The 27,874-nt window shown below is 45.1% G+C and overlaps 1 protein-coding gene across 1 annotated transcript in view; it reads left to right on the top strand.

The window, feature by feature from the left end:
- PHYH (phytanoyl-CoA 2-hydroxylase) overlaps positions 1-27,874 on the top strand; it is a 62,718-nt gene that overhangs the window by 4,707 nt on the left and 30,137 nt on the right. The window contains exon 2 of the mRNA XM_063926892.1: positions 15,898-15,953. Coding sequence (XP_063782962.1) covers positions 15,898-15,953 — 56 coding nt within the window. The remainder of the gene's footprint in view (positions 1-15,897; positions 15,954-27,874) is intronic.

Here is a 27,874-nt window from a genome sequence, read left to right as displayed (position 1 = left end):
AACCCAGTCATCTTGAGAGGAGGACACATAGATGCGGAGGAAGGCCTCCAAGTCCTGATTCACCCTCTCGGTTTGACCATTGGTCTGAGGATGGTAAGCCGTGGAAAACTTTAGCTTGACTTGGAGGACTTGACATAAACTTCGCCAGAATTTGGCTGTGAATTGAACTCGATCTGAGATAATTTCTTCAGGAAGACCGTGGAGTCGGAAGATCTCTTGTATGAATACTTGAGCCAACTTGGAAGCTGACGGAAGACCGGTGAGAGGAATGAAGTGTGCCATCTTGGTGAACCGGTCAACTACCACCCAGATGGTATTGAACTTGTTGCACATGGGTAAGTCTGTAATGAAATCCATCGACAAGTGGGTCCATGGTCGACGGGGAACGGATAGTGGAACCAGTTGCCCCGCAGGCGACTGGCGGGATACTTTATGTTGGGCACACTTTGGGCAAGATGCAATAAACTCCAAGACGTCCTTTTTCAGAGTTGGCCACCAATAGGACCTAGAGATAAACTCCAGGGTTTTTTGGATACCTGTATGTCCGGCAAAACGGGAAGCATGGGCCCAATGCATGAGCTTCTTCCTTAGCATCGGCTTCACAAAACTTTTCCCTGATGGGGGCGTAGAGTCCATCCCTACCGTGGAGAATGCCAACGGATTTATAATAGGATGCTTGTCTGAAGACTCTGACTCATTTTCTTGCTCCCATGAGCGGGAAAGGGCATCGGCCTTGCGATTCTGAGAGCCCGGACAGAACTGGAGTTTAAAGTCGAACCTGGAAAAGAAAAGTGCCCATCTGGCCTGACGAGGGTTGAGACATTGTGCGCCCTTCAGGTATAAAAGGTTCTTGTGGTCTGTAAGTATGGTGATTGAATGAGAAGCTCCCTCCAACAGATACCTCCACTCTTCTAGAGCGAGCTTGATGGCTAGCAACTCCTGGTCGCCAATGGCATAGTTGCGCTCAGCTGGGGAGAACTTCCGGGAGAAGAAACTGCAAGGGTGTAAATGGCCATCTTTAGCCCTCTGAGATAACACCGCTCCTACTCCAACGGAGGAGGCATCCACCTCTAAGATGAAAGGAGAGTCGATGTCAGGCTGTTTCAGAACAGGCGCAGAGATGAACCTTTGTTTTAAAAGATGAAATGCTTGCATGGCTTCTTCAGACCACTTGGACGGGTTAGCACCCTTCTTAGTGAAAGCAGTAATAGGCGCCACAATGGTGGAAAAGTCTCGTATAAACTTTCGGTAATAGTTGGCGAACCCTAAGAACCTCTGGACCCCTTTGAGGGTTAAGGGTACCGGCCAATTTTGGATTGCTTGTAGTTTCTCAGGATCCATCTCTAGTCCGGAACCGGGCACAATGTACCCTAGAAACGGAATGGACTTGACTTCAAAGACGCATTTTTCTAATTTGCAATAGAGATGATTGACACGGAGACGGGACAGAACCTCTTTAACCCAAAAACGATGTTCCTCTAAATCGTTGGCAAAAATGAGGATATCGTCTAGATAGACCACGACATGACGGTATAGAATGTCTCTGAAGATCTCATTGACAAAATGCTGGAAGACAGCTGGAGCATTGCTCAATCCGAAGGGCATGACGAGGTACTCATAATGTCCGTCACGGGTGTTAAAGGCGGTCTTCCACTCGTCACCCTCACGGATCCGGATGAGATTGTATGCACCTCGCAAGTCCAGCTTTGTAAAGATGGTAGCTCCGCTAACTCTGTCAAAGAGCTCAGTAATCAGGGGTAAAGGATAACGGTTCTTGATGGTAATGTCGTTCAAACCTCTGTAGTCGATGCACGGCCGCAGACCACCATCTTTCTTTTTTACAAAAAAGAAGCCTGCGCCGGCTGGAGAAGAAGAAGGTCGAATGAACCCCTTTGCTAGGTTCTCTTTAATATATTCCTCCATAGAATGCGTCTCAGGCAGAGACAACGGATAAGTTCGGCCTCGAGGTGGAACCTTCCCTGGAACGAGATCAATCGGACAGTCCCATTCTCTATGAGGAGGAAGGATATCAGCAGAAGCTTTACTGAACACATCCGTGAAATCTTGATATGGAGGAGGTGGAACATCAGACGACCTGGGGGAGGAAGAACAGACAGGCAATACTTTAAACAAACATGTCTCAGCACAGGAGGAACCCCATGCCAGGATTTGCGTAGTCGTCCAATCAATTGTAGGATTGTGAAGACGGAGCCATGGAAGGCCCAGGACCACAGGATGTGTGGCTCTTGGAATCACTAAAAAAGAAATAAGTTCGGAATGAAGAACTCCCACTCTCAGACGAACTGGTAGAGTCCTTAAAGAAATAACTGCATCAAAAATTTTGCTGCCATCCACGGCAGTTAAAGAAATGGACGAAGGAAGTCTCTCGGTGGGTAGGGACCACCGTTTAACATAGGCTTCGGTAATAAAGTTCCCAGCTGCTCCGGAATCAAGGAGGGCAATGACGTTCCGATAACGTTGAGCAACTTGAAGCGAGACTGGGAGATTACAATCTTGAGGAGATGGAGAGGAGATCATTACTCCTAGCCGGCCCTCTCCTTGGCGAGCTAGGATTTGGAGTTTCCCGGACGTTTGGGACAGGCATTAATGGTGTGAGACGGAGCTGCACAATAGAGACAGAGAAACTCGGAGAGACGTCTTCGGCGCTCAGCAGGAGTTAAACGGGAACGGCCAAGTTGCATGGGCTCATCTTTAGATGGTGACAGTTGACGAGGAGGAGGAGCAGAAGATTTTGGAGCAGATGATCTTCCACGCTCAGTTGCTCTCTCTCTGAAACGTAAATCAACTTTCGTGCAGAGTGAGATTAGCTCATCTAACTTAGAAGGTAAGTCTCTGGTAGCTAACTCATCTTTAATACGCTCAGATAAGCCATGCCAGAATGCAGCATACAGGGCCTCGTCGTTCCATGCCAGTTCGGATGCCAGGATCTGGAACTGTATCAGATATTGTCCTACAGTACGTGACCCCTGGCGTAAACGGAGAATCTCGGATGAAGCTGAGGTTACCCGGCCTGGCTCGTCGAAGATGCGCCTGAATGTTGACACGAAGGCATTGTAGGAAGATAGCAGGGTGTCGGACCTCTCCCATAACGGTGATGCCCAATCAAGGGCTGAGCCACTGAGAAGAGAAATAATGTAGGCAATTTTTGTACGGTCACTGGGAAAATTGCCAGGTTGTAGCTCAAACTGAATCTCACACTGGTTGAGAAATCCCCTGCAGAATCTTGGAGATCCGTCATATTTTGCTGGCGTTGGAAGATGAAGACGTGGAGCAGAAATGGGTAAGGTGGGTGGGGTTATAGCTGGAGTCACTGTGGTTGACGCACCAGACGCGCCTGATCCACGGAGAGTTGTCTGAATCCCATCCAGCCGAGTAGAGAGATCCTGGAGACAGCGGATGATGTGGCCCTGTGCAGCCTCCTGATGTTCTAGTCGGGCTGCCAGTTCTTGCATCGGCCTGGCCGCTTGATCCTGGTCTCCGGCTGGATTCATTAGGTCAGTGCTTACTGTCACAACTGAGGGCCTGAGCTGACGGGAGGCAGCCTCAGTTGTAGGGGCTGAGATGTACCGGAACCTGGGAGGTTGTATCAGACCCCTGGACATGTAAGTAACATGAATAATAACTGCCCGAAGGCGTGACCACGACAACTTGGATAAAAGTCAATGATGTTTATTTTGACAACTCCGCAACACAGCAGCAGTAAAAGAAAACGTAAAAGTCAGCAAAGAATAAATACAGTTCCTGGGTACTACAGGATGGCAGGAGCCACAGGGCACTGGTAGTGTGAGATAGTTCTTATGATCTTCTAGATGGAAAGTCCTTACCAGGCCCGACTGTAGCAATGGAGATAACCCAGGATTGTGCCAGCTGGTGTTCCAGGAAAAGCTGGGTTGCTGAAGATAAAACAGCTGCTGTGGATACTGGCTGGAACCAGACTGTTGTTAGCACGGAGTGGATACTGGCTGGAACCAGTTAAATAATAAATGAACTTGGGAGCGATGAAATATGAACTGAAATGTAGAACTTGAGAGCGGAGAAATAATAATACCGGTGGAGAGTGGTAAAGTGTAGAAAGGACACCGGCCCTTTAAGGGAAGCTGTACTCTGCTGGAAGCTGAGCTGGAAGCAGGTAATGTTGTAGCTGGAAACAGATGAATCCACAATGGATTGGAGAGTCAGGCTACACCGCAGGTGGAATGCTGGTGCGGGTCTCTATGGTGGAAGTCTTGAGACAGGAGCTGGAACCTGGAAGACAATCACAGGAGAGAGACAAACAGGAACTAGGTTTGACAACCAAAGCACTGACGCCTTCCTTGCTCAGGCACAGTGTATTTATACCTGCAGCAAGGAAGGGATTGGCTAGGCAATTATGCAGATTATCAATACTGAGAACAGATTGGTGGAAATGATCAGCTGACAGAATCCAAGATGGCTGCGCCCATGCAGACACTTGGAGGGAAGTTTGGTTTGTAATCCATGTGGTAATGAAAACAGTAATGGCGGCGCCGGCCACCGGAGACAGGAGGCGCCAGGCTGACAGATGCACATCCAACCACGCGGACACAGCGGAGGCCGCGGCTGACGTAATCGCCACTCAGACACTCTGCATGCAGAAGTTCAGGGACGGCGGCGGAGGCCGCGGGAGACGCCATGCCAGGTGTAATATGGCGTTTACTGTGACAGCGTCCCAGAGTGACAGGAGAGGATACAGGAATGTACACATCAGGATAACAGATGGAATCCGGTCCTGGAGCGCTGAGCCAGCCTTAGGAGGCATCTGATGGGTAAGAAATGGCGTCCAGATACCCGGATCGTGACACCTGCAGCCGCCCACACTGTATCTGACTGGTCGCATCATTTGCGGCCTGATCAGATAACTTGCTGGTGTGGTTGCAAACGATCCAACCGTTTCGTGCAAGTGGTTAAATAACCCTGAATGATGACTACATAAGTGGCCAATTTATCATGCTTTTTTTTTTTACATACAATTATATAGAATCTGCAATTTCTGCACAATTTTATGAATTGTTGCAATGTACTAATAGCCTAAAGTAGGAGATTTTGCAGAAATCTCCTGCAGAAACCTAATGAGCACTGCATTATTATCAGTGGGGACTGTGATCTGACCCTTGTGTGCCAAACTACGAAAAGCAAGCGTTTGGCCACCCTTCAGATGGTGTAAACCGCTTTAAGCCTATGGAGGCATAGTAGTGGGAGAGAGATCTTCCTATCCCCCTCCAGCAGCCTTTGTCTGGCTCTGATTCCGGAAACTGACACTGTCTGCATGTGCGGTGTCAGATTCCCTGGGGAATAATTCACAAAAAGTTTGAAAAACTCCTCCAAAATGCTGGGAAGTAACTTGCTGGAACAGTGGTTATCGTTGCTGCTGTCCTTGTGAGTTGCACAGTACATGGCAACAATATTTTAATTAAAAATGAAAGTATCTGCAGTGAAACAGATTGTTAATACATAGACCCCTTAGTCCTAGCATTCTCCAACGTTAGCAGGTCGCGAAGCTGCAAACTTTTTCTGGGGGGTTTGGTACAATATCCCAACAGTCACATTACCGGCAGCGGCATCCTGACAGTCAAAAACCCAGTAAATTTTGGTGAGTATTCTAACCATACCCTCAACCCATCCCTCCCACAGCCTAGCCCTAACCGCCCCTCCTGCAGCATATCTCTAACCGTCCCCTTCAGCAGCCTAGCCCTAACAGCCCCTCCCGCAGCATATCTCTAACCGTCCCCTTCAGCAGCCTAGCCCTAACAGCCCCTCCCGCAGCATATCTCTAACCGTCCCCTTCAGCAGCCTAGCCCTAACTGCCCCTCCCGCAGCATATCTCTAACCGTCCCCTTCGGCAACCTAGCCCTAACCGCTCCTCCTGCAGCATATCTCTAACCGTCCCCTTCAGCAGCCTAGCCCTAACTGCCCCTCCCGCAGCACATCTCTAACCGTACCCTTCAGCAGCCTAGCCCTAACTGCCCCTCCCGCAGCATATCTCTAACCATCCCCTTCGGCAACCTAGCCCTAACCGCTCCTCCTGCAGCATATCTCTAACCGTCCCCTTCAGCAGCCTAGCCCTAACTGCCCCTCCCGCAGCACATCTCTAACCGTCCCCTTCAGCAGCCTAGCCCTAACTGCCCCTCCCGCAGCACATCTCTAACCGTCCCCTTCAGCAGCCTAGCCCTAACTGCCCCTACTGCAGCATATGTCTAACTGTCCCCTTCAGCAGCCTAGCCCTAACTGCCCCTCCCGCAGCACATCTCTAACCGTCCCCTTCAGCAGCCTAGCCCTAACCGCCCCTCCCGCAGCATATCTCTAACCGTCCCCTTCAGCAGCCTAGCCCTAACCGCCCCTCCCGCAGCATATCTCTAACCGTCCCCTTCGGCAGCCTAGCCCTAACCGCTCCACCTGCAGCATATCTCTAACCGTCCCCTTCAGCAGCCTAGCCCTAACCGCCCCTCATGCAGCCTAGCCCTAACCGCTCCTCCCACAGCACATCTCTAAACGTCCCCTTTGGCAGCTTAGCCCTAACCGCCCCTCCCGCAGCACATATCTAACCGTCCCCTCCCGCAGCTTGTCTCTAACCATTTCCTTCGGCAGCCTAACCCTAATCTCCCCCCAAGCCTCGCAGCCTAACCTTAACCCTCCACCCTAGTGCCTAACCCTAATACAGTCAGTATTTTGGCTGTTGGGATTCCACAGCCGGTATTGTGACCTCTGGGATCTTGACTACATCCCTTTCTGGGGGTGGGGTGGTAATTATTATATTAGTGTCGGACAGAGCATGGATGTAAGAAAAGCTTGTGTGTGTGAGGCCTAATACTACAAGCTGCATATGACGTCCTGAAAAGCTGTTGGAGCAAGTGATATTTATTGACTTTTTATGTAAAGCATAACCCCTATGAAGAACAGCGTTTTGTTTGCTAATAAAGAATCATCTAGTTAACGATTACCTCGCATACCTTGCATCAGTGAGGCATGCAAAATGAAACTAACTTCATGTGTTGTACATAGATGTTGCTTGTTTCTATTGTCATGTTGTATATAATATATATTTGAAGAGAAATCTGGGCAATGTTATGGGCGTCCAGAGCTTTTAATGAGTCATTGACTAGATTTAAGTTTTCGGTTACTAACGGTGAACAATACGAACTTTAGTCGCTGAATGTACATTTGCACTGTGAATAGCAAAGGTCAGTGTTCGTTGTCCCCAGTGTTTGATTTATGTGTCTGATAACCTATGGTATGATTTGTCACTTGCTGGTTTGTCAGGCTGCTCTGCCTTTTCTAATCTTTAAGTCATGTAGACAAGATGTTCAGTTTCTAAAATAAAGTGTTTGGACTCTGGGTAAAAGCCAGAATGTATTCAATTTTCTGCCTGAGACAGCAGCTGAAATATACTTTTTAATTGTACAGAATAAAAGACAAGGCACTAATGGTTCTATGCCTTTTGTATTGGAATTAACCCATCACTTCCTAAATGATTCCATGTGTTAATGCCCGTTAACAGTTAATTTACTGATTGAGAAAGAGGGTATCTAATTTAAAAGCCACACTTTTTTTTTTTTACACCCGTAAATTATCGGGGCTAATTAAACCCCCCCCCCTCCCCCAAGAATCCTGATGTAGCATTTATTTCTATTGCTGAGTTAAATCTAACTGTCTGATTGGCAGTTATGATGCCCCTATGTATCTGTTAATGGATTGGGACCATATTAGCCATTTTAGTGTACTTTTTGCCTCATACCAAACCAGCCAGTGCTAAGAATGAAATGTTGCTCTTAATGTTGTGTCTTATGGATAATATGAATGTGTATTGTTAATTGCCATCATAATGTGTATTGTTAATTGCTATTACTAATATAATATATATACGTTTTTTAATAAATGTATCACTAAACCAGCAGCCGATACAATTCCAATTTTTAACCTGTGCACACACATTAACTTTTGCTAGATTCTTTTATTTGTGGAGGATATCCAGATCCTTCCTGTGTGGGCAGCCGTTGTAGTAGTATATGCTGTATTGATTAATTCCAAATATTTTAATAAAAATTTTTAGCGCCCACTTTTAGTATTTTTTGTCTTATATCAGTCAGAAGTGATAGTAGGTATTAGGATTAAAACATAACTCTTCACATAAAATGAGGTTGGTATCCAACAACTACAAATCTCTAAAAAAAAACGTGTGTGTTTCTCTAAATGTGTTCTGATCTGTCTATGTATATAGTGTTTCCCGATCGGAGAGTAGACACCAATAGTACTACTTCCGACTGCCTTGGATCAGTACTTGAGACCTTAATTGGTCAGTCAATGTAAGGGAAGGCCAGTGGCGCACCCAGGGGGGGGTTTCCGAGCACCCAGAAACCCCCCCTCCACTAAAAAAAATAATTTTTTTTTTTTTTTTTTAGCTGCATGAGTATTATTAATGGCTGTCTAGCGTCCTCTGCAGCCTGCTGTCTTCCTGGTGGCACTTGTAAGTGCAATAAAAGTTTACTTTATTTTAATTATAGTACATATATATATCCATGTGCATATGTATATACATACATACAGATAAACACACACACATATATATATATATATATATATATATATACATGTGTGTATATATATATATATGTGTACTGTATGTGTGTACACACATATATATATATATATGTATGTTTAATATGCTATGTATATGTGTATATGTATGTATATATATATATATATATATATATATATATATGTATATATATATATATATATATATATATATATATATATGTGTAGATATATGTATGTGTGTATGTATGTATGTATATATATATATATATATATATATATATATATATACAGACACACTAGTTTTACGGATCCAGCATATACTGGGTCACCTCAGTCCCCACCCCCGTGATTGGCTCCGACCAGTTCTGGAAACCCCCCCATGCAAATCCTGCGTTTGCCACTGAAGGCCCATACACCGGCTCACAGTGCTACCAGTTTCAAGAGATACAGTACATGCATGTCCCGAATTTCCACATTATTTACTATTTATTGTTACATGAAACATACATGAGATAGGCAGGATTCCTTAGGTTACAGGCTGACACTAACATTGTTTGTCGCTGTCCTTTGTGACACAAATATGTACATTGCCATAATCACTATTATCTGTGCTCTTGTTTAGACTTGAAAAATTGCAGTTGAGGATGCTACTTATAAGAAGTCACATTTAAACATTTTTTTGGTGTTTAAGAGTGTTGTGCATATAGATTTTTACAGAAGCCTTCATGGAGCTTGTCCACTGATGTGTGTTATTTTTATTTTTTCCCCCATTGTCCATATTTAATTCATCACTTGTCAGTGCCTTTCAATGAATACAAGAACACCTATAAAATCACTAGTACTCTCTAAAAATGGTTTCATGAGTACTGTTACGTATGAGACAAAGCTTGGGAGAAAAGCAAAGTACCTATTTGGCCTATGTTATAGACAGACGTATGTTAACATTTAGCAAAAATGTTATGCTCCTCACTGGATAAATATAATACTTAAAAATGTGAGTATAGTTATAGCCTGACGAAAACAATGTAGCGCAACCATGGGTGCCTTTAATATTTACTTATTGAGAACAGGTGCATACAGGTTTTATATATTGCATTAACTTTTCTTCAGTTTTGATGAGTTGTGAACATACTTTGTGCAACATAGTGTATGTGGGCAGACATACGGTGAGAATTCAGTCAGCTATGGGACTTAAGGTGCATACGCACTGGACATTTTTGCACAGAGATGATGTGAACTTCACTGGCAGGAAAATAGCTCAGTACATGATACACACTGAGCGATTTTCCCTGTGCCCTGCGATGTTCACGGGGGTGAAGCACTTTCCACAGTAAGAAAAATCCTTACTGAAAAGGGATATATCAGGCGCTTGTAGTTAAGCAATAATATTTAAACAATGCAAATACACATACACCTGTAAAAGCACAATAGCTGCTCTCAAGAGGTGCTCTGAACACCTAATATACAAACCAATCTGTCTAAAATTAATTAAACAAAAGAGAGCGCATAGAAAATATATACCAATTTATTATTGGATAAAACACTTAAAATGTATTTATACTGATAATTTAAAACATGAATGAATGAAACCGCACAAAAGGAAACCATTGAACTAACAATGATATAAGCTTGTAATCCCAAACGATTGTGGGAAAGAAATCGTTCTCAATGTAGCTGAGAGAGGTAATGTTCAATGTCCCACCAAGCAGGTGATAACTAATGAGCAAAGCAATAGAACCGTAGCAGGTCCACTTGATCCTCTTGAAAAATAAGTAACATTTGTAGCAATGCAGTAAGAATGTGACCGATTCCTCCCACAGCAAGTGGGTAGGCTACAACCCCCTGCCGCAATCCGACAGTGTGGTATCTCACCGCTGCAGATGAAGAGAGTGGTAGTCCGCTTCCAGAGCTCCTGGGCGATGCGGTAACACAGGCGCGGCGGTCAGATGCGGACAACGTCCCAGCAAGGGAGAAGGGGGGGAACCCACACCACGGCTGGAGCTGGTAACTGGAGGTGGTGGTAAAAGTGCTGGATCAGCGCTGCGGCTGTAGGTGCAGTAGTCAGGGCTCACAATGATGCGGTTAACGTCCCTTATCCTTAACGCGTTTCTCCGACGTAGGGCAAGTCGGTTTCATCAGAAGGTAATTTTGAGGCACAAGAGTTGCACTATTTAAGGTGATTGGTAGCCTATCAGCATTTTTCCTCACCATAATTGCAATTGAAGTAACAGGTGCATAACAGGTGTTTCTAATCATTATGGTTTCCAACAGTTTCAAGCATACTTAAATTTATACATACAAGAGAAAACAACAATGTAATAAAAACCTTATAACAGACTAATTAAGTCTGATTTAAACGCACAAAACATGTAACAATCTTTTTGAAAAGATAAGTATAATAATGTGGCATCACGGAGAGAACATGATAAGCCTAAATGCATGTAAAATATATCATCCAGCGCATTCGCAGTATCATTAATCCGTGTGGCTCACCACACTAATGCTTAAGACGGAAAACAATACTAGACTATAGAGACCCAGGTTCGAATCCCCCTTCTCAATCAATTATTTTGCCATGAATTAATCATAAATATAGAGAGAATTCACAACGTATATAATACGTACATAATCCCAATTTTTAAAAAGCATACTTAATCATGAATAGTAACCAAAATACACATGGTAAATGGTATAGATGGTATAAGACAGGATAATGGAATAGATAAATAGAGATGAATAAATAATCCCACTTATATATTATTCATCTCTATACAGTCATTAAGACCCTTGGGGAATAGGGTACCCAAAGTATAGATCCAAAAAGCTTCCCGTTTACATAATACATTGAATCTATCCCCTCCTCTGATGGTGGGTTTAATGCGTTCTACCCCCTGCACTTTTAAACATTTGATGTCCCCATCATGTTCCTGTAACACATGCCTCACCAGACTGTGTTGACTAGTACCCCTCCGTATATTGCCCCTATGCTCTAAAAAACGTGTGTGTAGCATACGTGTGGTGCGACCCACATATTGTGCACCACACATACAGCTGATGACATAGATAACATAACTAGTGCGGCAATCAATGACACTACATAAATCAAAGTAGGTCCGAAATGTCGATGAGTATACTTTAGTAGTTTTATCAATAATATAATCACATGTGGTACATTTGTATCTATTACATTTATAGCAACCCTTCAGTTTTGCCATATTTCTTAACCCAATAGTTCTATTAGATTCTATATTCAATTCCGTTGAAGAAAAATGGCTGGGAGCTAAAAAGGTTTGTAAATTTGACGCTTTTTAAAAAATGATACATGGTTCATCATCTAGTACAGTAGACAAGATCCTATCCGTTTTTAAAATCGGATAGTTTTTCCAAATGATATTTTTAAGTTCTCTAGAACATGTATTGAATTTAGTTACAAACCTAGGTTGATGTATGTTAAAGGAGGATTCCTTTATATCTCTCCGAACTAATAGGGAGTCCCTATCTTTTTGACGTGCTGCCACTAATGCTTCCTCTATGATGTTAACAGGGTAACCTTGATCTTTAAACGATGTAGTTAATTCAGATGCTTGTGTCTCAAATTGTTCAATATGCGAACAGTTACGTCGGATTCTATAATATTGGCTTTTCGGGATATTATTAAGCCATGGACGAAAGTGGCAACTTCCATAATTCAAAAAATTATTAGTGTCAACTTCTTTATGATATGTTGAAGTGACCATTTGCTGATTACAGATAGAGATATCAATATCTAAGAAATTAATACGTGATTCATGTGTAGTGCTCGTGAAGTGCAAACCAAATTCATTAGAATTAAGGTGCTCTAAAAATGATACAGTGGAAAGAAAATCTCCCTCCCAAATAAAGAACAGGTCGTCGATGTAGCGACCATAAAGGACCAGGTTCGTCCCGAATGGGCCCCCCCAAATGAGGGATTCCTCAAGGCGGCCCATATAGAGATTGGCAAAACTCGGGGCGAACCTGGCACCCAACGCCACACCGAGGACCTGTAAATAAAAGTGATTATTAAACGTAAAATAATTGTGAGATAAAATAAATTGAATAGCGTCGATGATAAAAATGCGGAGTGCATCTTCCATAGACTCATCCTGTTCCAAGTAAAATTTGGTAGCCAGTATCCCTTTATCATGGGGTATATTACTGTAAAGGGATTCCACATCACACGTCATGAGCCTATAGTCTTTTTTCCACTCCACACTCTTAATTAAATTCAAAAAATGAGTAGTGTCCCTGATATGTGATTTAAGTGCAGTGACGTGCGGCTGTAAAAAAAATAATCAACAAATGATGACAAATTGGAAGTGAGGGACCCTACACCAGAAATAATAGGACGACCAGGGGGTGCTTGGAGGGACTTGTGTATCTTAGGGAGGTGATAATACGTGGGGATAATAGGATATTTATTAAATAAAAAAGCATATTCACTTTTAGAAATTGTGTCAGCTTTAACAGCCATATCCAAAAGAAATTTACATTCCAACTGAAAAGCTTTTGTCGGATCAGTTTTTAACTGTGTATAGAATAAAGTATTAGTTAATTGTCTATAGGCTTCTTCTTAATTTCTTAGATATTGATATCTCTATCTGTAATCAGCAAATGGTCACTTCAACATATCATAAACAAGTTGGCACTAATAATTTTTTGAATTATGGAAGTTGCCACTTTCGTCCATGGCTTAATAATATCCCGAAAAGCCAATATTATAGAATCCGACGTAACTGTTCGCATATTGAACAATTTGAGACACAAGCATCTGAATTAACTACATCGTTTAAAGATCAAGGTTACCCTGTTAACATCATAGAGGAAGCATTAGAGGAAGCACGTCAAAAAGATAGGGACTCCCTATTAGTTCGGAGAGATATAAAGGAATCCTCCTTTAACATACATCAACCTAGGTTTGTAACTAAATTCAATACATGTTCTAGAGAACTTAAAAATATCATTCGGAAAAACTATCCGATTTTAAAAACGGATAGGATCTTGTCTACTGTACTAGATGATGAACCATGTATCATTTTTAAAAAAGCGTCAAATTTACAAACCTTTTTAGCTCCCAGCCATTTTTCTTCAACGGAATTGAATATAGAATCTAATAGAACTATTGGGTTAAGAAATATGGCAAAACTGAAGGGTTGCTATAAATGTAATAGATACAAATGTACCACATGTGATTATATTATTGATAAAACTACTAAAGTATACTAATCGACATTTCGGACCTACTTTGATTTATGTAGTGTCATTGATTGCCGCACTAGCTATGTTATCTATGTCATCAGCTGTATGTGTGGTGCACAATATGTGGGTCGCACCACACGTATGCTACACACACGTTTTTTAGAGCATAGGGGCAATATACGGAGGGGTACTAGTCAACACAGTCTGGTGAGGCATGTGTTACAGGAACATGATGGGGACATCAAATGTTTAAAAGTGCAGGGGGTAGAACACATTAAACCCACCATCAGAGGAGGGGATAGATTCAATGTATTATGTAAACGGGAAGCTTTTTGGATCTATACTTTGGGTACCCTATTCCCCAAGGGTCTTAATGACTGTATAGAGATGAATAATATATAAGTGGGATTATTTATTCATCTCTATTTATCTATTCCATTATCCAGTCTTATACCATCTATACCATTTACCATGTGTATTATGGTTACTATTCATGATTAAGTATGCTTTTTAAAAATTGGGATTATGTACGTATTATATACTTTGTGAATTCTCTCTATATTTATGATTAATTCATGGCAAAATAATTGATTGAGAAGGGGGATTCGAACCTGGGTCTCTATAGTCTAGTATTGTTTTCCGTCTTAAGCATTAGTGTGGTGAGCTACACGGATTAATGATACTGCGAATGCGCTGGATGATATATTTTACATGCATTTAGGCTTATCATGTTCTCTCCGTGATGCCACATTATTATACTTATCTTTTCAAAAAGATTGTTACATGTTTTGTGCGTTTAAATCAGACTTAATTAGTCTGTTATAAGGTTTTTATTACATTGTTGTTTTCTCTTGTATGTATAAATTTAAGTATGCTTGAAACTGTTGGAAACCATAATGATTAGAAACACCTGTTATGCACCTGTTACTTCAATTGCAATTATGGTGAGGAAAAATGCTGATAGGCTACCAATCACCTTAAATAGTGCAACTCTTGTGCCTCAAAATTACCTTCTGATGAAACCGACTTGCCCTACGTCGGAGAAACGCGTTAAGGATAAGGGACGTTAACCGCATCATTGTGAGCCCTGACTACTGCACCTACAACCGCAGCGCTGATCCAGCACTTTTACCACCACCTCCAGTTACCAGCTCCAGCCGTGGTGTGGGTTCCCCCCCCTTCTCCCTTGCTGGGACGTTGTCCGCATCTGACCGCCGCGCCTGTGTTACCGCATCACCCAGGAGCTCTGGAAGCGGACTACCACTCTCTTCATCTGCAGCGGTGAGATACCACACTGTCGGATTGCGATGGGGGGTTGTAGCCTACCCACTTGCTGTGGGAGGAATCGGTCACATTCTTACTGCATTGCTACAAATGTTACTTATTTTTCAAGAGGATCAAGTGGACCTGCTATGGTTCTATTGCTTTGCTCATTAGTTATCACCTGCTTGGTGGGACATTGAACATTACCTCTCTCAGCTACATTGAGAACGTTCTCTTTCCCACAATCATTTGGGAATACAAGCATATATCATTGTTAGTTCAGTGGTTTCCTTCTGTGCGGTTTCATTCATTCATGTTTTAAATTATCAGTATAAATACATTTTAAGTGTTTTATTCAATAATAAATTGGTATATATTTTCTATGCGCTCTCTTTTGTTTAATTAATTTTAGACAGATTACTTTCCACAGTAGGAGACTACGGAAAGTGGTTTACTCTGCTTGTAAAACAGCTTGTCGGACGTCAGCGGCCAGCGATGATACGGGAGCGCGCATCAGTGCTCACCGCTGATCGCCTGGCCATAAACACTGGACGAGTTTGAGCTCAAAGTAGCTCAAAACGCCAAAAGTTGAGCTACTGTGATTTCAAAATCGGCTAGTGTGTATGGGCCTTTACTCTGCAGCTAAGATGCATTTTTGCCAATAAAAGATGCAAAAAAGACTCCCGAGCTAGAAGAGCCTCACAGGACATGGCGTGCCAAGCGTGGCTGTTTGGTGCGACAGCAGAAAAGATGAATGAGGACACATCTGTAAATTCTCAAAAATATAACAAACATATTTTCAAGTGAACAAATGCATTATATTTACCTTACATGAAGTCTCAGACAGCAGTCCCTGTGTCAGTCCAGGTTTCAACTGCCAGTCACTCCCCAAACTTCCGGTAAGTTTGTTTCTAATTATACTTACTATATGTTGTGTTTAAATACAGATGCATCATGCCTCGTTGTTATCCTAATTAGTATAAAACTGCAAATGTTAAAGGTTGAATGGTGAGATAGAATGCGAATTGAGAATAATCTATATTACCCTTTGTGGAATTTAGTAAAATAGACTATTTAATACAAATGACCGGAAGTTAGAGTGGATTAGGAGACATGGTAAAGCAAGGAAAGGAAACACAATGTACTGGATTACTAGATTACTACTGTACAACATTTTTGTACTAGAACATTTGTTTCAAAAACAAGGGGAAAAAGCAATGTAATAACAATTGCCAAAGGCAGAAAGTAAACTGACAGCTAAACAAGTCACCAGATAAACGCAGAACGCTGGACATGGAAGCCATTATAGATAGAAGAGAACAGGAGGTAGCATGATATGTACTTGATAGTATAATAGCAGTGACAAGAAGCGCAGGAATGAAATTCACTGTATTATATAAAAAACTGATGAAGATGTAATGGGACGGCTTAATGGAAAGCAGAAAACTCTACTGTACAGTGAGCAGCTAAAATAGGTTAGTACATTTTAATATAGCTACAGTAAAAGATCTGAAAATCACTGGAACAGGTTTCTTTGGAGGGATGGACTATTTCAGGTTGAGTCTCCCATATCCAAAATGCAGAAGTATTTTGAATATCAGATTTTTCTGTTTTTTTTAATATTTGCATAGCATAATGAGATATCTTGGGGATAAACACAGCATGTATTTATGTTTCATATATACACATAGCCTGAAGATGATTTTATACAATATTTTTAATAATGTTGTGCATGACACAAAGTTTACATACATTGTACCACCAGAAAGTAAAGGTATCACTATCTCCGTCATGTTTAAAAATTCTGTATTTCAGAATATTCAGTATTTTGGATATGTGAAACTGTGCCTCTGTAAATGAATCACACCATACCCGGGTATAGTTTCAGGATTTGTTGTTTAAATATATAGAGATGCAAACATCCATAGATGCTAAGTACTACATTTTATTAAGCAGTGGAGGTGGGGGTTCCAGGATTTACTAGTTACTGGCAACCAAGTAGGAATGAGATAGGGACGAGTTTTCCCAAACTCTCCCAACAAAGTCCAGGTTTTAAGGATATCCATGCTTGAGTCCACATGGTTATATCAAATTGACTGAGGTACTTATTAAGTTACCTGTGCTCAAGCATGTCTATCCACAAAGCCTGGATTGTAATGGCGGAGTTTGGGAAACTCTGAGATAGAGGATGAAGAGATCACGTCTCTCACAGTGGATGAATTGTTCTTTTCTCTATCGTCCTAGTGGATGCTGGGGTTCCTGAAAGGACCATGGGGAATAGCGGCTCCGCAGGAGACAGGGCACAAAAAGTAAAGCTTTTCCAGATCAGGTGGTGTGCACTGGCTCCTCCCCCTATGACCCTCCTCCAGACTCCAGTTAGATTTTTGTGCCCGGCCGAGAAGGGTGCAATCTAGGTGGCTCTCCTATAGAGCTGCTTAGAAAAAGTTTAGCTTAGGTTTTTTATTTTACAGTGAGTCCTGCTGGCAACAGGATCACTGCAACGAGGGACTGAGGGGAGAAGAAGTGAACTCACCTGCGTGCAGGATGGATTGGCTTCTTGGCTACTGGACATCAGCTCCAGAGGGACGATCACAGGTACAGCCTGGATGGTCACCGGAGCCGCGCCGCCGGCCCCCTTGCAGATGCTGAAGTCAGAAGAGGTCCAGAATCGGCGGCTGAAGACTCCTGCAGTCTTCTAAAGGTAGCGCACAGCACTGCAGCTGTGCGCCATTTTCCTCTCAGCACACTTCACACGCAGTCACTGAGGGTGCAGGGCGCTGGGGGGGGGCGCCCTGGGAGGCAAATGTAACCTATATAAAGGCTAAAAATACCTCACATATAGCCCCCAGAGGCTATATGGAGATATTTAACCCCTGCCTGGATTCACTAAATAGCGGGAGACGAGCCCGCCGGAAAAGGGGCGGGGCCTATCTCCTCAGCACACGGCGCCATTTCCTCTCACAGCTCCGCTGGTCAGGACGGCTCTCAGGTCTCTCCCCTGCACTGCACTACAGAAACAGGGTAAAACAGAGAGGGGGGGCAAATTTATGGCGATATTTTGATATATATAAAGCAGCTATAAGGGAGCACTTATTATAAGGCTATCCCTGTTATATATATATAGCGCTTTTGGTGTGTGCTGGCAAACTCTCCCTCTGTCTCCCCAAAGGGCTAGTGGGTCCTGTCTTCGTTAGGAGCATTCCCTGTGTGTCTGCTGTGTGTCGGTACGTGTGTGTCGACATGTATGAGGACGATATTGGTGTGGAGGCGGAGCAATTGCCAAATATGAGGATGTCACCCCCTAGGGAGTCGACACCAGAATGGATGCCTTTATTTATGGAACTACGGGATAGTGTCAACACGCTAAAGCAGTCGTTTGACGACATGAGACGGCCGGACAATCAATTAGTGCCTGTCCAGGCGACTCAAACACCGTCAGGGGCTGTGAAACGCCCTTTGCCTCAGTCGGTCGACACAGACCCAGACGCAGGCACTGACTCCAGTAGTGACGGTGACGAATCAACCGTATTTTCCAGTAGGGCCACACGTTATATGATTTTGGCAATGAAGGAGGCGTTACATTTAGCTGATACTACAGGTACCACTAAACAGGGTATTATGTGGGGTGTGAAAAAACTACCTATAGTTTTTCCTGAATCAGAAGAATTAAATGACGTGTGTAATGAAGCGTGGGTTGCCCCTGATAAAAAGCTGATAATTTCAAAGAAATTATTGGCATTATACCCTTTCCCGCCAGAGGTTAGGGAGCGCTGGGAAACACCTCCTAGGGTGGACAAGGCGCTAACACGCTTATCTAAACAAGTGGCGTTACCCTCTCCTGAGACGGCCGCACTTAAAGATCCATCAGATAGGAGGATGGAAAATATCCAAAAAAGTATATACACACATGCAGGTGTTATACTACGACCAGCTATAGCGACTGCCTGGATGTGCAGTGCTGGGGTAGTTTGGTCAGAGTCCCTGATTGAAAATATTGATACCCTGGACAGGGACAATATTTTACTGTCGTTAGAACAAATAAAGGATGCATTTCTTTATATACGTGATGCACAGAGGGATATCTGCACACTGGCATCACGGGTAAGTGCTATGTCCATTTCGGCCAGAAGAGCTTTATGGACGCGACAGTGGACAGGCGATGCGGATTCAAAACGACATATGGAAGTTTTGCCGTATAAAGGGGAGGAGTTATTTGGAGTCGGTCTATCAGATTTGGTGGCCACGGCTACAGCCGGGAAATCCACCTTTCTACCTCAAGTCACTCCCCAACAGAAAAAGGCACCGACTTTTCAACCGCAGCCCTTTCGTTCCTTTAAAAATAAGAGAGCAAAGGGCTATTCATATCTGCCACGAGGCAGAGGTCGAGGGAAGAGACAGCAACAGGCAGCTCCTTCCCAGGAACAGAAGCCTTCCCCGGCTTCTACAAAAGCCTCAGCATGACGCTGGGGCTTCTCAAGCGGACTCGGGGACGGTGGGTGGTCGTCTCAAAAATTACAGCGCGCAGTGGGCTCACTCGCAGGTAGATCCCTGGATCCTGCAGATAATATCTCAGGGGTACAGGTTGGAATTAGAGACAGATCCACCTCGCCGTTTCCTGAAGTCTGCTTTACCAACGTCCCCCTCCGAAAGGGAGACGGTTTTGGAAGCCATTCACAAGCTGTACTCTCAGCAGGTGATAGTCAAGGTACCTCTTCTACAACAAGGGAAGGGGTATTATTCCACTCTTTTTGTGGTACCGAAGCCGGATGGCTCGGTAAGGCCTATTCTAAATCTGAAGTCCTTGAACCTGTACATAAAGAAGTTCAAGTTCAAGATGGAGTCACTCAGAGCAGTGATAGCGAACCTGGAAGAGGGGGACTTTATGGTATCCTTGGACATCAAGGATGCGTATCTCCACGTTCCAATTTACCCCTCACACCAGGGGTACCTCAGGTTCGTTGTACAAAACTGTCACTATCAGTTTCAGACGCTGCCGTTCGGATTGTCCACGGCACCTCGGGTCTTTACAAAGGTAATGGCCGAGATGATGATTCTTCTTCGAAGAAAAGGCATATTAATTATCCCATACTTGGACGATCTCCTAATAAGGGCAAGGTCCAGAGAACAACTAGAGATGGGATTAGCACTGTCGCAAGAAGTGCTAAAACAGCACGGGTGGATTCTGAATATTCCAAAATCCCAGTTAATGCCGACAACTCGTCTGCTGTTCCTAGGGATGATTCTGGACACGGTTCAGAAAAAGATTTTTCTCCCGGAGGAAAAAGCCAAGGAGTTATCCGAGCTTGTCAGGAACCTCCTAAAACCAGGAAAGGTGTCTGTACATCAATGCACAAGAGTCCTGGGAAAAATGGTGGCTTCTTACGAAGCAATTCCATTCGGCAGATTCCGCGCAAGAATTTTCCAAAGGGATCTGTTGGACAAATGGTCAGGGTCGCATCTTCAGATGCACCTGCGGATAACCCTGTCTCCAAGGACAAGGGTGTCTCTTCTGTGGTGGTTGCAGAGTGCTCATCTATTGGAGGGCCGCAGATTCGGCATACAGGATTGGATCCTGGTGACCACGGACGCCAGCCTGAGAGGCTGGGGAGCAGTCACACAAGGAAGAAACTTCCAGGGAGTATGGACGAGCCTGGAAACGTCTCTTCACATAAACATTCTGGAACTAAGAGCAATATACAATGCTCTAAGCCAGGCAGAACCTCTGCTTCAGGGAAAACCGGTGTTGATCCAGTCGGACAACATCACGGCAGTCGCCCATGTGAACAGACAGGGCGGCACAAGAAGCAGGAGTGCAATGGCAGAAGCTGCAAGGATTCTTCGCTGGGCAGAGAATCATGTGATAGCACTGTCAGCAGTGTTCATCCCGGGAGTGGACAACTGGGAAGCAGACTTCCTCAGCAGACACGATCTTCACCCGGGAGAGTGGGGACTTCATCCAGAAGTCTTCCACTTGCTGGTAACCCGTTGGGAAAGACCAATGGTGGACAGCATGGCGTCTCGCCTCAACAAAAAACTGGACAGGTATTGCGCCAGGTCAAGAGATCCGCAGGCAATAGCTGTGGACGCGCTGGTAACGCCTTGGGTGTACCAGTCGGTGTATGTGTTTCCTCCTCTGCCTCTCATACCAAAAGTATTGAGAATTATACGGCAAAGAGGCGTAAGGACGATACTAGTGGTTCCGGATTGGCCAAGAAGGACTTGGTACCCGGAACTTCAAGAGATGATCACGGAAGATCCGTGGCCTCTACCTCTAAGGAGGGACTTGCTTCAGCAGGGTCCCTGTCTGTTTCAAGACTTACCGCGGCTGCGTTTGACGGCATGGCGGTTGAACGCCGGATCCTAAAGGAAAAAGGCATGCCGGAAGAAGTCATTCCTACTTTGATTAAAGCAAGGAAGGAAGTAACCGTGCAACATTATCACCGAATTTGGCGAAAATATGTTGCGTGGTGCGAAGATCGGAGTGCTCCGACGGAGGAATTTCAACTGGGTCGATTCCTACATTTCCTGCAATCAGGATTGTCTATGGGTCTCAAATTGGGATCTATTAAGGTTCAAATTTCGGCCCTGTCGATTTTCTTTCAAAAAGAATTGGCTTCAGTCCCTGAAGTCCAGACCTTTGTTAAGGGAGTGCTACATATACAGCCTCCTGTGGTGCCTCCAGTGGCACCGTGGGATCTCAATGTGGTTTTGGACTTTCTAAAATCTCATTGGTTTGAACCACTAAAGAAGGTGGATTTGAAATATCTCACATGGAAAGTGACCATGCTTCTAGCCCTGGCTTCGGCCAGGAGAGTGTCAGAACTGGCAGCTTTATCTTACAAAAGCCCATATCTGATTTTCCATTCGGACAGGGCAGAACTGCGGACTCGTCCGCATTTTCTCCCTAAGGTGGTGTCAGCATTTCATCTGAACCAGCCTATTGTAGTGCCTGCGGCTACAAGTGACTTGGAGGACTCCAAGTTACTGGACGTTGTCAGAGCATTAAAAATATATATTGCAAGGACAGCTGGAGTCAGAAAATCTGACTCGTTGTTTATATTGTATGCACCCAACAAGATGGGTGCTCCTGCGTCTAAGCAGACGATTGCTCGTTGGATCTGTAGCACAATCCAACTTGCACATTCTGTGGCAGGCCTGCCACAGCCTAAATCTGTAAAGGCCCACTCCACAAGGAAGGTGGGCTCATCTTGGGCGGCTGCCCGAGGGGTCTCGGCATTACAACTTTGCCGAGCAGCTACATGGTCAGGGGAGAACACGTTTGTAAAATTTTACAAATTTGATACTCTGGCTAAGGAGGACCTGGAGTTCTCTCATTCGGTGCTGCAGAGTCATCCGCACTCTCCCGCCCGTTTGGGAGCTTTGGTATAATCCCCATGGTCCTTTCAGGAACCCCAGCATCCACTAGGACGATAGAGAAAATAAGATTTTACTTACCGATAAATCTATTTCTCTGAGTCCGTAGTGGATGCTGGGCACCCATCCCAAGTGCGGATTATCTGCAATAATTGTACATAGTTATTGTTAACTAATTCGGGTTATTGTTGAAGGAAGCCATCTTTCAGAGGCTCCGCTGTTATCATACTGTTAACTGGGTTTAGATCACAAGTTGTACGGTGTGATTGGTGTGGCTGGTATGAGTCTTACCCGGGATTCAAAATCCTCCCTTATTGTGTACGCTCGTCCGGGCACAGTACCTAACTGGAGTCTGGAGGAGGGTCATAGGGGGAGGAGCCAGTGCACACCACCTGATCTGGAAAAGCTTTACTTTTTGTGCCCTGTCTCCTGCGGAGCCGCTATTCCCCATGGTCCTTTCAGGAACCCCAGCATCCACTACGGACTCCGAGAAATAGATTTATCGGTAAGTAAAATCTTATTATCTGGCATATTAACAGAGTTTGCTGTTAAGCTAAGGACCCTATTCAGTAAGGATTGCAAATTCTGCTTTTAAACAAATTTAGCAATCCTTTCGCTTGCATGATGGGGGGCCTGGCCATCCAGCATGCCCCCTCCCCCCCCTCCTGCGACCACGCTGAAATTGTGGTCGCACCGCAATTTCAGTGTGATCGCAGAAATCGTGGATGCCTCCTGCAGGCGCAGCCTGGCTGCAACCTCAGGAGGGCTGACGCCATCTTTTAGATCAGAGAGGCTGTGTGTGATGTCACGCAGCTGCCCCGATCACGCCCATGCCACGCCGTTTGCCCCACCATGCCCCCGTTTACCTGATGCCGCCACCGCAATGCTCTGTCTCCGCCTAGGAAACGGAGCTTTGCCACCACCACCCCCGCCCGTGAACGCCGGCAGAGGCGTTCGCATTTACTGTATCTGCATACAAAATGCTATGTTACAGTGTTTTCTAGGAAAACGTAGAGTAGCATTTCGTATGCGGATACAGCTGTGATCGCACACACAGAATATAGGCATGCCACATATCATTTTAATCAGTAAAAACTGCTTGTGCGTCCTATTTGCATAATTTTTGCGAATAAGATGCATTTTAATGGAAAAAGTTCGGCGCTACCAAGTTATGGCAAGGCACGGCGTGACTAGGAGGGTTGTTGAACACACAGGGAGCTAGATGTAAGTGGGCACATCTGTACTTACTGGTCCATTCATGTTGACACTAGAGGGATATGGTTTGTTTACTCTGCAGCAAGATCTTAAAAACTTCAATTATAATAATGTTACAGCATAATGCCTTTTTCTCTGACGTCCTAGTGGATGCTGGGACTTCCGTAAGGACCATGGGGAACAGCGGCTCCGCAGGAGACTGGGCACAAAAATAAAAGCTTTAGACTAGCTAGTGTGCACTGGCTCCTCCCCCTATGACCCTCCTCCAAGCCTCAGTTAAATGTTTGTGCCCGAACGAGAAGGGTGCATGCTAGGTGGCTCTCCTGAGCTGCTTAGAAGTAAAAGTTTAAATAGGTTTTTTATTTTCAGTGAGTCCTGCTGGCAACAGGCTCACTGCATCGTGGGACTAAGGGGAGAAGAAGCGAACTCACCTGCGTGCAGAGTGGATTGGGCTTCTTGGCTACTGGACATTAGCTCCAGAGGGACGATCACAGGTTCAGCCTGGATGGGTCCCGGAGCCGCGCCGCCGGCCCCCTTACAGAGCCAGAAGAGCGAAGAGGTCCGGAGAAATCGGCGGCAGAAGACGTTCCTGTCTTCAGATAAGGTAGCGCACAGCACTGCAGCTGTGCGCCATTGCTCTCAGCACACTTCACACTCCGGTCACTGAGGGTGCAGGGCGCTGGGGGGGAGCGCCCTGAGACGCAATAAAACACTATAAAAACCTTATATGGCTAAAGAAATGCATCACATATAGCTCCTGGGCTATATGGATGCATTTAACCCCTGCCAGTTTTCCTGAAAAAAGCGGGAGAAAAGGCCGCCGTGAAGGGGGCGGAGCCTTTCTCCTCAGCACACAAGCGCCATTTTCTTTCACAGCTCCGCTGGAAGGACGGCTCCCTGACTCTCCCCTGCAGTCCTGCTACAAGAATCAAGGTAAAACAAGAGAGGGGGGGCACTATTGGCAGCTAATGTAAAACAGCAGCTATAAAGGGAGAAACACTTACATAAGGTTATCCCTGTATATATATAGCGCTCTGGTGTGTGCTGGCAAACTCTCCCTCTGTCTCCCCAAAGGGCTCGTGGGGTCCTGTCCTCTTTCAGAGCATTCCCTGTGTGTGTGCTGGGTGTCGGTACGATTGTGTCGACATGTATGAGGAGGAAAATGATGTGGAAGCAGAGCAATTGCCTGTGTTAGTGATGTCACCCCCTAGGGAGTCGACACCTGACTGGATGGTCGTATTTAAAGAATTACGTGACAATGTCAGCACTTTGCAAAAAACTGTTGACGACATGAGACAGCCGGCAAATCAATTAGTGCCTGTTCAGGCGTCTCAGACACCGTCAGGGGCGCTAAAACGCCCGTTACCTCAGATGGTCGACACAGACCCAGACATGGATACTGAATCCAGTGTCGACGGTGAGGAGACAAACGTAATGTCCAGTAGGGCCACACGTTACATGAACACGGCAATGAAGGAGGCATTGAATATTTCTGACACTACAAGTACCACAAAAAAGGGTATTATGTGGGGTGTGAAAAAACTACCAGTAGTTTTTCCTGAATCAGATGAATTAAATGAGGTGTGTGATAAAGCGTGGTTTTCCCCCGATAAAAAACTGCTGATTTCTAATAAATTATTGGCACTATACCCTTTCCCGCCAGAGGTTAGGGCACGTTGGGAAACACCTCCTAGGGTAGATAAGGCGCTCACACGCTTATCAAAACAAGTGGCGTTACCGTCTCCCGATACGGCCGCCCTCAAGGAACCAGCTGATAGAAGGCTGGAAAATATCCTAAAAGGTATATACACACATACTGGTGTTATACTGCGACCAGCAATCGCCTCAGCCTGGATGTGCAGCGCTGGAGTGGCTTGGTCGGATTCCCTGACTGAAAATATTGATACCCTGGATAGGGACAGTATATTATTAACTATAGAGCATTTAAAGGATGCATTACTATATATGCGAGATGCACAGAGGGATATTTGCACCCTGGCATCTAGAGTGAGTGCGATGTCCATTTCTGCCAGAAGAGCGTTATGGACGCGACAGTGGTCAGGTGATGCGGATTCCAAACGACATATGGAAGTATTGCCGTATAAAGGGGAGGAGTTATTTGGGGTCGGTCTATCGGACCTGGTGGCCACGGCAACGGCTGGAAAATCCACCTTTTTACCCCAGGTCACCTCTCAGCAGAAAAAGACACCGTCTTTTCAAACTCAGTCCTTTCGTCCCTATAAGGGCAAGCGGGCAAAAGGCCACTCATTTCTGCCCCGGGGCAGAGGAAGGGGAAAAAGACTGCACCAGGCAGCCTCTTCCCAGGAGCAGAAGCCCTCCCCCGCTTCTGCCAAGTCTTCAGCATGACGCTGGGGCTCTACAAGCGGACTCAGGCACGGTGGGGGGCCGTCTCAAGAATTTCAGCGCGCAGTGGGCTCACTCGCAAGTGGACCCCTGGATCCTGCAGGTAGTATCACAGGGGTACAAATTGGAATTCGAGACGTCTCCCCCTCGCCGGTTCCTGAAGTCTGCTCTACCAACGTCTCCCTCCGACAGGGAGGCGGTAGTGGAAGCTATTCACAAGCTGTATTCCCAGCAGGTGATAATCAAGGTACCCCTCCTACAACAGGGAAAGGGGTATTATTCCACGCTGTTTGTGGTACCGAAGCCGGACGGCTCGGTGAGACCAATTTTAAATCTAAAATCCTTGAACACTTACATAAAAAGGTTCAAATTCAAGATGGAGTCACTCAGAGCAGTGATAGCGAACCTGGAAGAAGGGGACTATATAGTATCTCTAGACATCAAAGATGCTTATCTCCATGTCCCAATCTACCCTTCTCACCAAGGGTACCTCAGGTTTGTGGTACAAAACTGTCATTATCAGTTTCAGACGCTGCCGTTTGGATTGTCCACGGCACCACGGGTCTTTACCAAGGTAATGGCCGAAATGATGATTCTTCTTCGAAGAAAAGGCGTCTTAATTATCCCTTACTTGGACGATCTCCTGATAAGGGCAAGGTCCAGGGAACAGTTAGAGGTCGGAGTAGCACTATCTCAGGTAGTGCTACGTCAGCACGGGTGGATCCTAAATATCCCAAAATCACAGCTGATTCCAACAACACGTCTACTGTTCCTGGGGATGATTCTGGACACAGTCCAGAAAAAGGTGTTTCTCCCGGAGGAGAAGGCCAGGGAGTTATCCGAGCTAGTCAGGAAACTCCTAAAACCAGGCCAAGTGTCAGTGCATCAATGCACGAGAGTCCTGGGAAAAATGGTGGCTTCTTATGAAGCGATTCCATTCGGAAGATTCCATGCAAGAACTTTTCAGTGGGATCTGCTGGACAAATGGTCCGGATCGCATCTTCAGATGCATCAGCGGATAACCCTATCTCCAAGGACAAAGGTGTCTCTCCTGTGGTGGTTACAGAGTGCTCATCTTCTAGAGGGCCGCAGATTCGGCATTCAGGATTGGATGCTGGTGACCACCGATGCCAGCCTGAGAGGCTGGGGAGCAGTCACACAGGGAAGAAATTTCCAGGGCTTGTGGTCAAGCATGGAAACGTCTCTTCACATAAATATCCTGGAACTAAGGGCCATTTACAATGCCCTAAGTCAAGCAAGGCCTCTGCTTCAGGGTCAGTCGGTATTGATCCAATCGGACAACATCACGGCAGTCACCCACGTCAACAGACAGGGCGGCACAAGAAGCAGGAGGGCAATGGCAGAAGCTGCAAGGATTCTTCGCTGGGCGGAAAATCATGTGGTGGCACTGTCAGCAGTGTTCATTCCGGGAGTGGACAACTGGGAAGCAGACTTCCTCAGCAGACACGACCTCCACCCGGGGGAGTGGGGACTTCACCCAGAAGTCTTTCAAGTGATTGTAAACCGTTGGGAAAAACCAAAGGTGGACATGATGGCGTCCCGTCTCAACAAAAAACTGGACAGATATTGCGCCAGGTCAAGGGACCCTCAGGCAATAGCGGTGGACGCTCTGGTAACACCGTGGGTGTACCAGTCGGTGTATGTGTTCCCTCCTCTGCCTCTCATACCCAAAGTACTGAGAATCATAAGAAGGAGAGGAGTAAGAACTATACTCGTGGCTCCGGATTGGCCAAGAAGAACTTGGTACCCGGAACTGCAAGAGATGCTCACGGAGGACCCGTGGCCTCTACCTCTAAGAAAGGACCTGCTCCAGCAGAGACCTTGTCTGTTCCAAGACTTACCGCGG

This window comes from Pseudophryne corroboree, chromosome 6 (assembly GCF_028390025.1).
Source record: "Pseudophryne corroboree isolate aPseCor3 chromosome 6, aPseCor3.hap2, whole genome shotgun sequence".
In the NCBI taxonomy this organism is placed as follows: Eukaryota; Metazoa; Chordata; class Amphibia; order Anura; family Myobatrachidae; genus Pseudophryne; species Pseudophryne corroboree.
The sequence above is the reverse complement of the archived record's forward strand: the minus strand, read 5'-3'. Positions and strand labels throughout refer to the sequence as shown.